At 38.1% G+C, this 10,748-nt stretch overlaps 1 protein-coding gene and 1 pseudogene across 1 annotated transcript in view; one reads left to right on the top strand and one right to left on the bottom strand.

The window, feature by feature from the left end:
- Positions 1 to 385: 385 nt before the first annotated feature.
- On the bottom strand, positions 386 to 3,454 carry LOC144226886 (vacuolar protein sorting-associated protein 72 homolog pseudogene; annotated as a pseudogene).
- Positions 3,455 to 4,325: 871 nt separating this feature from the next.
- Positions 4,326 to 10,748, top strand: part of LOC144226883 (MICOS complex subunit MIC27-like) — a 34,167-nt gene continuing 27,744 nt past the window's right edge. Inside the window, exons 1-2 of the mRNA XM_077758389.1 lie at positions 4,326 to 4,397; positions 5,085 to 5,180. Of these exons, the coding sequence (XP_077614515.1) occupies positions 4,326 to 4,397; positions 5,085 to 5,180 (168 nt within the window). The remainder of the gene's footprint in view (positions 4,398 to 5,084; positions 5,181 to 10,748) is intronic.

Genomic DNA, 10,748 nt, shown 5'->3' on the forward strand with positions numbered 1-10,748 from the left:
ACTTTCTTACACCATATACAAACAAATTCTAAGTGGATGAAAGACCTAAATGTGAGATAGAAAACCGTTAGACTCCTATGAGAGAACACAGGCAGCAACCTCTTCGACTTGGCCAGAGCATCTTCTTTTTAGACATGTCAGTGGAGACAAGGGAAACAAAAGGAGACATGAACTTTTGGGATCTCATGAAGGTAAAAAGCTTTGCACAGTGAAGTAAACAATCAACAAAACTTAAAGGCAGCCTATGGAATGGGACAAGATACTTGCAAATGACCTATCAGATAAACTAGTATCCAGAATCTATAAAGAACTTATCAAATTCAACACCCAAAAAAACAAATAATCCAGTGAAGAAATGGGCAAAAGACATGAATAGACACTTATAAAGAAGACATCTAGATGGCTAACAGTCATATGAAAAGATCAACATCATTCATCATCAGTCAAAACCACAATAAGATACCACCTCACACCTGTCAGAATAGTTAAAATTAATAATGCAGGAAATGAGATGTTGGCAAGATTGCAGAGAATGGGGAACTCTCTTACACTGTGTTAGGAATGCATTTTGGTGTAGCCACAGTATGGGATTTCCTCAAAAATTCAAAAATAGAACTATTCTATGACCCAGAAATTGCACTACTAGGTATTTACCCAAAAGATACAAAAATACTAATTCATGGTAACATGCACTCTGATTTTAATAGCATTATCAACAATAGCGTGTTGTCTCCCTATGTCTGTGTCTCCCTCTCTGTGTCTCCCTCTCTCTCTGCCCCTCCCCAGCTCTCTCTCTCTCTCAAAAGTAAATAAACATTTAAAAAAATCCTAACTCCAATGGGGAAAAAAAGTTGCTAATTTTTCTTAGTGAATAACAATGTACAGGGGCTTAGTAATTATAAGCAGTTTGATTTTTTTTGACAAATTTATGTAAGCATACCTGATATTTGCAAACCTTAGTTTAAGAAGTTCATTAAGATATCAGTTTTGAAAGTGACCTTGGATATTTTCTAGTTCAGCCTTCTGTATGGTTCTGTAATCCCCTCCATGATAGGCACACTAAGTGGCCATTTATCTATACAATAATAAAACTCTGGGTAAAGGAACCTACGGCAGTCCATCCATTTTCTGGGAGCTCTCATTCTACCTAAGGTCTTTCCTTATTTTACATATAAACCTGTCTCATAATAAGTTCTGTCCATTGGCATTGCAACTCTTCCAGTGGTGCCATACAGAAAAAAAGTCTCATCCCTCTAATATAAACCAACTTTGCAGATTCAGTTACACTTGAAGTAATTTTGCGAACTGGATAAGTATATTAACTTTAATCCTCATATACCCTAAGTTGGAGTTCTTGTGTATAATGATCATTCTTTGCCAGAAATGTGGAGGATAGTTAGTGTTTTCTTCCGATGTATTTTGACATCTATAGAAGAGAATCAGGTTCTGACTTCTCTTATTCTAGAGAATATATTTCTATTTATACTGCCTAAGATGATAAAGGGGAGAAGCAGAGAAAGAAGGGAGAATGTTAAGAGCCCCACGTCAGGGGAGGAAAGAAGTTTCTAAGTACTAAACATACCCTTATTTGATGATAATTTTCTGGTGCTAGGCTTGGGTCCCAGAGGCAGGCAGGGACTTGAGAACTGGTGGCCCAATACCCAGTCATGAGGTAGTGGGTGGCAGTTTATGGGCAGTGCTATAGTACTTGATGATCTTGAAGGCTCAACTAATAGTGCAGCGGATGTCTGTGACATGATCCCAGTACAGGGTTGGGTCATGGGTCACAGGGCAGACCTCCTGAACAGGGACCTTTGGGAGCTGCCCTAGAGGACATCATTCCTTGAATGTATCATCACTAAAAATGATGAAGGTATGGGAGCAGCAAGCAGGAGGCATGATGGGTTCAGTGCTGTCATCGGTAGTGCAGAAGCTATGGGAGCAGTATCTAGTCCTTCCACATTCACATTCTTTTCTTTAGGACCTGGATCCCCAACAAGTGGCACTATCACTGAATGATAGGTGATTATGGGCCTAGAGCACTTCCACTTCTTCTATACTTGATTTTTTTCAGCCTCGAGCTGCTCATATGTCTCCAGTGAATGTAAATTGAACTCCTCTGTGATCGTGTTCTTCCCTGTACCCAAAGGAATGTCTTTAATGTATGCTCAGCTGTAGATTGATACATGGAATTCTGTCAGAGCCATCTTCCTGTAATTCTAGTGGTAGCAGTGCCTTCTCTTCTCAGGCCTTGTGAGAGCTACCAGCTGGAGTACTGACCTTTTGAGGTCTCAGGCTCTTGAGAGGGTCCTTATTGCTTTGGTAACTATTCAGAGCTTCCTTCTTGGCTCTTCTGCTTCTCTATACCTGGATGGTTCATCCCTGTCATTGATGTTGGTGTCCTAGTCCACCTAATCCTCTGTGTCTGACTGGTACCCTTGGTACTCATCATTTCCTGATTCCTCTGTGAAACCCCCATAAGTCGTCTGATAAAACTCCTCTTTCTTCCTTGTCTCCAGGATCCCAGAAAGCTGGTTCCTTACGGTCTTCCTGGGGATCTGGCCTTTAGCCAAACTCATACTGCCTACCAAGACTGTGCTACTAACAGCATCCCCTCACCCAGAGTCCTATTTGCCATTATAATTTTAATTTTTTCAGGCCTCAAGTCACCTCAGATTGATCTACATTCGTAGAGAAATGTATATGTCTGAGTCTGAGTTATGACTCCACCATTGACTAGTTGGATGACATTGGAGAGAATTCTTTACGGTGGCATGAATAAATGGATGTATGAATATACCATTATCAAAGTACAATTCCCATAATTTTTTGGAAATTTATCATATTTCCAGTTATTCTACTATTATAATCAGTGCTTTGTTGAAGTACCTTGTACACAAATCTTTATGTTTATCTATCACTATTTACTTAAAATAAATTTCTAGAAATGGAACAGTAGGACAGAAAGCATAAAAAAATATCAGTACAGTGCCAAACTGAAATGCATAAAGGTAGTACTCATTTAACCAAAAGTATTTCTTGGATTCTTTTTGTATGTGTATGAGGCACTGTTATAAGAGGCACTGTTATAAGCACTGGGTAATGTTTTATTAATTTTCATTAGCAGTCTGGAAGAGACTCACTTCCCTATATACTTGTTAACTATTAGTGTTTTTTCTCTTTGTTATTAATCTTAGAGAGATGATGATTTTAAAGCATACTTTGACATTCATCTTTGAAAATCTCAAAATCTAGGTAGGAGGGTAAATAGCAATTGTCCCAAATAGTTGAATTTACACATTTCTAAATTTTCAAGTAAATTTGTACTCTTTTATTATAGAATACACAAAATTCCTTGATATTTATTATATTTCACAATACATTTATTTTTTTTAATATTTTTATTTATTTCTAGGAGAGAGAGACAGCGTGAGCAGGGGAGGGTCAGAGAGAGCGGGAGATACAGACTCTGAAATAGGCTCCNTCCAGTATTTGAAGAACTTAGAATATATGAAATAATGAAAATGTTATTTTCATGCAATATTTTCAGTTAAAGTGAATTTTTCCTCCATTTAAATTAATTTCCAATAAAGTCTCTACTACCCAAAACACTATGATTGACGTGTCCTGGTTAATTGAATCTTCTGGTAAATTTATGGTTAACTCTAAAATCTTTTACACTTCAATTCTTCTTGTTGGTTAAACATCTTTTTAAAAATTTACAGTAGGGAGAGGGGCCAACATGGCAGAGAAGTAGGGGGATCTGTAATCCCTATGTCTCTCAAACAAAGAAGGGTTGAAGCCAAAGGACTCTGAACTCTTAAGAGTCTGGGAGGAAAGGAGACAGAGTCTACCTGGAAGAAAATGGGAAAACCAGATGGCCCTATAGGTGCGTGATTGCAAACTGGGGGAGATAAAAGGGGCCACGGAGGCACGGAGAGGGGCCTTCTGTGGAGAGACAAAGGGAAGAGAAGGAGTGGCTGTGGAAGCATAAGACTGTATCTGGACAAGAGAAAAACCTTGGACCCGGCAGAGGGATCCCATCATCCCATCTCTAATGGCAGTGCTTTCAGAGAGGGAACACATCTCTAACTGCAGGGCTTTCTTTGGACTGGGGCTGGCAGCCCTGTTCCCACACCTGGGTAGGAGGAGCGTCACATCAGGGTTCGGTGGTATGGCAGGGGCACAGGCTGCAGAAGGAGAATCCAGTCCCCTCCCCTGAAGTGCTGCAGCACAGCCACAGTATGACATTTCGGGCGGCATTGTTAATGTGCATGGGTGGGAGTTTAAAACCCAGCTAAGTGAGGGACATAGGAGACGGTAGAATGAAACAGCCCGTCTTATCTGTGCCCGTAGCACAGAGAGGACGGATCCAAAGGAATAATTTGGAACACCTGGTCCGTGAAGAAGGGACTGGGAGGTTGCCATTTTTCTCCCCACAACCACCAAGTTGGGGTCTCAGGGATCGGTCTGCGGGGCTCACAGTGGAGGGGTGGGCCCATCTATACCAAACCATGGCCCTCTGCACTAGATAGTTGCTTATCTGCTGGAGCTTGATAGACACTATGGAACCAGCACTGCAGCATTGCCTGAATTAACTCTAGGTCAATGCTTGTTATTTAGATATATTCTCTCTTTTCTCCTTACCTCTTCCCTCCTCTAGGCGGGTTACTCTGGTTATTGTTTTCTTAAACAGACATATGTAATCCATTCTCTTGATGCATGTTCTACACCTCCTTCTTTCTTTCTGGAATAATCAGGCCATATACTTTCTATGGGTAACTTGATCTTCGTTTCTTTTTTCTCGCCTCTGTCCTTATTCTCTCTCTCTCTGAATTAAGCCTTTTAGTCTCTCTGCCTGCTCAATATTCGTTTTCTCTTTCCCCCTGCCCCTGTCATTTCTCTCTTTGTATATGCTCTTCCATCAGCACCGCCTCCACCAAGTTCTTTCCTTGTAGATGGTGTTTCTGGTTTTATGTTTTTAGATTGTCTTTTTTTTTTTTTTTTGGTCTGTTTGTTTGTTTTATTTATTTGTGCATTTGCGTGTTTTTGTTTCCTGTTTGTTGGCCTGTTTTCCTTGCCAGGGCTACTTCAAGGAACAAACAAAAGCACATCTGGTGAAGGCCCCAAAACATCACTACGAGTACAGAAATAACCAAAGGCACAACAGCAGAGAGCTAGTAACACTCTCCAAAAAACACCTCCTGAACGACCAGGCCCCGANGACTCTTGAATGCTGAGAATAAACTGAGGACTGATGGGTTTGGGGGGAGGGGGGAGATGGGCATGGAGGAGGGCACTTGTGGGGATGAGCACTGAGTGTTATATGGAAAAGAACTTGACAATAAACTATTTAAAAAATAATAAATAAACTTAAAAAAATCGCTGGTCTTGAAAAAAGCATAGAACAGCAGAGACTCCATTGCTGCAGAGATCAAGGATCTTAAAAATAGTCTAAATGAATTTAAAAATGCTATAAATTGGGTGCAAAATAAAATGGAAGTGGCCACAGTGCGGAATGAAGAGGCAGAGAGGAGAATAGGTGATTTAGAATATAAAATTATGGAAAAGAGGAATGTGAGAAAGAGATAAATTGATCTAGGAGCAGGAAAGGAGAATTCAAGAACTGAGTGATATAATCAAATGGGTACACCCAAATAAATAAAACAATCACATACATAAGCATTCTTGTTGAAAAGAATGTGCTAATTGCCAAGGACTTTAATGTTTGACTGACAGCAGGGAATCGATCAATGACACAGAATCAATAAAGAAACAATGGCCCTGAACAACACGTTGGACCAGATGGACTTGACAGATATATTTAGAACTTTACATCCCAAAATAGTGGAATTCACTTTCTTCTCATGAGAACATGGTACATTCTCCAAGATTAGATCACATAATGGGTCATAAAAGAGCCCTCAATGAATATAAAAGAATTCACATCATACCATGCATGCTTTCAGATCACAACCACAGGAAAAAGTCTGGAAAACCTCCAAAAGCAATGAGGTTAAATAACATCTTATTAAAGAATGAATGGGTCAACTAGGCAATTGGAGAAGAAATTTAAAATTATATGTAAACAAATGAAAATGAAAGTACAACAATCTAAACTCTTTGGGATGCAGCAAAGGCAGTCTAAGAGGAAAATAACACGGCAATCCAGGTCTGTCTTAAGAAACAAACAAGGAAAAAAATCCCAAATATAAAATCTAACAGTACACCTAAAGGAACTAGAAGCAGAACAACAAAGCCACCCCAAATCCAGCAGAAGAAGAGAAAGAAGAGATCAAAGCAGAAATAAACAATATAGAATCCAAGAAAACAAAAAACAGTAGAATGGGTCAATGAAACTAACATTTGGTTTTTTTGAAAAAATAAACAAAATTCATAAACCTCTAGCCAGGCTTCTCAAAAAGAAAATAGAAAGGACCCAAAAAGATAAAACAGGAGTAAAAATGGATTTATTACAACCAATCCCTCAGAAATACAAGCAATTGTCAGGGAATACTATGAGAAATTATATGCCAACAAACAAACTGGACAACCTGAAAGAAATGGAAAAATTCTTAAACACCCACACACTACTAAAACTCATCTGGGAAGAAATAGAAAATTTGAACAGACCCATAACTAGTGAAGAAATTAAATCAGTTNAAAACATTAAAAAAAGAGTTAATATCTATCATTGTCAAGTTATTTCAAAAATAGAAACAGAAGGAAACCTTCCGAACTCATTCTATGAAGCTAGCATTACTTTGATTCCCAAATAATACAGAGACCCAGCAAAAAGTGAGAATTACAGGCCAATATCCTTGATGAATATGGAAGCAAAAATCCTAAACAAGATACTAGCAAATTGAATTCAACAGCTTATAAAATTTATTATTAACCATGATCAAGTGGGATTTATTCCTTGGCTGCAGGGCTGGCTCAATATTCACAAATCTATCACTGTGATACATCACATTAACAAAATAAAGGAAACATATGATCCTGCCAATAGATCCAGAAAATCATTTCACAAAATACAGCATCCTTTCTTAATAAAAACCCTTGAGAAAGTTGGGATAGAAGGAACATACTTAAACATCATAAAAGCCATTTATGGAAAGCCCACAGCTAATATCATCCTCAGTGGGAAAACTGAGAATTTCCCCCATGAGATCAGGAACATGACATGGATGTTCACTCTCACCACTGTTGCGTAAGATAGTTTTGGAAGGCTTAGCACCAACAATCAGATAACAAAATGAAATAAAAGGCATCAGAAATGGCAAGGAAGAGGGGCGCCTGGGTGGCTTAGTCGGTTAAGCGTCCGACTTTCGCTTAGGTCATGATCTCGCGGTTCGTGGGTTCGAGCCCCGCGTCGGGCTGTGTGCTGACTGCCAGCTCAGAGCCTGGAGCCTGTTTCAGTCTATGACTCCCTCTCTCTCTGACCCTCCCCTGCTCACGCTGTCTCTCTCTCTCTCCTAGAAATAAAAAAAAAAAAAGAAATGGCAAGGAAGAAGTCAGACTTTCACGTTTCACAGATAACATGATACTTTTCATGGAAAACCTGACAGACTCCACCAAAAGTCTGCTATAACTAATCCATGAATTCAGCAAAGTCGCAAGGTACAAAATCAATGTAAAGAGTTTGGTTCCATTTTTATGCTGCAATAATGAAGCAACAGAAAGAGAAATCAAGAAACTGATCCCATTCCCAATTGCACCAAAACCCATAAAATACCTATGAATACCTAACCAAAGATATAAAAGATTTGTATGCTGAAAACTATAGAACACTTATGAAGGAAATTGAAGAAGACACAAAGAAATGGAAAAACATTCCATACTCATGGATTGGAAGAATAAATATTGCTAAAATGTCAAAACTACCCAAAGCAATCTAAACATTCAATGTAATACCAGTCAACATGGGCACCAGCATTTTTCTCAAAGCTAGAACAAGCAATCCTTAAATTTGAATGGAACCAGAGAAGATCCCAAATAGCTGAAGTAATAGTGAAGGGTAAAACCAAAATGGGAGGCATCACAATCCCAAACTTTAGCCTCTACTACAAAGCTGTAATCCACAAGACTGTATGGTATTCTCACAAAAGCAGACACATAGAGCAAAGGAATAGAGAACCCAGGATTGGACCCACAAATGGATGGCCAAGTAATCTTTGACAATCTTTCTTCACAGATGTTTCTGGGAGAACTGGACAGCAACATGCAGAAGAACCAAACTAGACCACTTTGTTACTCCATACACAAAAATAAACTAAAAATGGGATAAAAGACCTGAATGTGAGATAGGAAACCATCAAAACCCTAGAGGGGAAAGCAGGAAACAACCTTTTTGTCCTCAGCCGCAGCAATTTCTTACTCGATACATTTCCAAAGACAAGGGAATCAAGAACAAAAATGAACACTTGTGGGGATGAGCCCTGAGTGTTATGTGGAAACTAATTTTACAATAAACTATTAAAAACAAACAAACAAACAAAAGTACAGAGAATTGTATGGAAGCAAATAGTATATTGATTAGCATTAATGCCCTTATCACAATTAAGCAAGTTTATATTGTCACACAGAGAATACAACCTAAGTATTAAAATGTTGAAATGAAAAGCCTAGTTAGTTTTAAATGCGTAAACTGGAAGATATAATAAAATATCATGTACCCACCTAATAAAGTCAAAGAAAAAAAATAAAGCAAGAAAGAAACCACAAGAAAAAAAAATAGACCTATCCATCATATTGGGAAGTTTCAACATGTTAGGTCAAACTGGCTTTAAAGACATCAATGATAGAAGATTTGAAAATAAAACAACCAACTTTAACCTAATATGCATTTAACTATTAATCAGTCCATGATATTCTCAAGCATCCATACGTTACTTAGAGCAATGGATAATATTTTAGGCCATAAAATATATCTTATAATATGCAAATACAGAAGTTACATTAATCTTTCCAGCAATTATATTAAAGAATGCAATATCTTTTAATAAATCTATTTTCTAAGTAAAAAAAAAATGAACTGTTGGGACCTCATCAAAATAAAAAGCTCTGCACTGCAAAGGAAACAACCAACAAAACTAATAGGCAACCAATAGAATGGGAAAAGATAGTTGCAAATGACATATTGGATAAATGACTAGTAGCCAACATCTACAAAAGAATTTACCAAACTCCACACCTGCGAAACAAATAATCTAGTGAAGAAATGGGCAGAATGCATGAACAGACACTTCTGCAAAGAAGACATCCAAATGGCCAACAGGCACATGAAATGATGCTCAGAGTCCCTCCTCATCAAGAAAGTACAAATCAAAACCACACTGAGATACCACCTCACGCTGGTCAGAGTGGCTAACATGAACAAATCAGGAGACTAGAGATACTGGTGAGGATGTGGAAAAACGGGCACCCTCCTATGCTGTTGGTGGGAATGTAAACTGGTGCAGCCGCTCTGGAAAATAGTGTGGAGTTTCCTCAAAAAATTAACAGAACTCCCCTGTGACCCAGCAGTAGCACTGCTAGGAATCTACCCAAGGGATACAGGAGTGCTGATGCGTAGGGGCACATGTACCCCAATGTTCATTGCAGCACTCTCAACAATAGCCAAAACATGGAAAGAGCCTAAGTGTCCATCAACGGACGAATGGATCAAGAAGATGTGGTTTTTCTATACAATGTGATACTACATGGCAATGAGAAAGAATGAAATCTGACTATTTGTAGCAACATGGATGGGCCTGGAGGGTATCGTGCTACGTGAGAAAAGTCAGGCAGAGAAAGACAGATACCATATGTATTCACTCATATTTGGATATTGAGTAAGTTAATAAAAGAGTATGGGGAAGGGGAAGGGAAAGGGGGAAAAAGTTAGCGGGAGGGAGGCAAACTAGAAGAGACTTGAATAATGAGAGAAAATGAGGGTTGATGGGGGTGAGTGATAGGGGAAAGTGGGTAATGGGCATTGAAGAGGGCACTTGTTGGCATGAGCACTGGATATGTATGGAAAGCGATTTGACAATAAAATATATTTAAAAAAATAAAGACAAAATGTTTCAGTGTACTTGTATATTATTTAGTACCATCTAGAGAATATAATTAAATTTGTCTATTTGGAAACTCTGCAGAGCTAGGGGGTAATAATTTCTTTGCAGTATTCAGATATGTAAAATGATGCTGTTTGTGCTGTTTGTATACAATCAAGATAGACATCATTGCATATTACTTTATTAAATATTTCTGTGATATGAGTTTCACTTATTGTCATTAGCTTATTTTTACCAAAAGATAACAGAGAAGAAATATTGATTTGNAATGTTCTTCCTTCAGTGGAAAAAAATTCTCACAGTAGAGTTTAAATTTTTCTTCTCAACTTTATAACTTACAAATAAGAATTGTATGTATGTGTATATGTATAATATATATATATATAGTATAAAACTTGATGTTTTGACATGTTTANATACTTAACTTTTTCTTTTGTGTATGTTTGGAAATGCAAGCTCTTAAAATCTACCCTCTTAACAAACTTCAAGTATACAATACTATATAGTTAAGTATAGTCACCATGGTGTACATTATATTTCTAGAACTTCTTCTTTAATAACTGAAACTTTTTACTCTTTGGCCAGCACGTCCACATTTCCTCCTCCACCCACCCCTGGTGACCACTATTCTGCTCTGTTTCTCAGACCTTATATTTGTTTGCTTTTTTGCACTTCAGTTCTAAGTGA

Source organism: Crocuta crocuta, unplaced genomic scaffold, assembly GCF_008692635.1.
Source record: "Crocuta crocuta isolate KB4526 unplaced genomic scaffold, BGI_CrCroc_1.0 scaffold2330, whole genome shotgun sequence".
Taxonomy (NCBI): domain Eukaryota; kingdom Metazoa; phylum Chordata; class Mammalia; order Carnivora; family Hyaenidae; genus Crocuta; species Crocuta crocuta.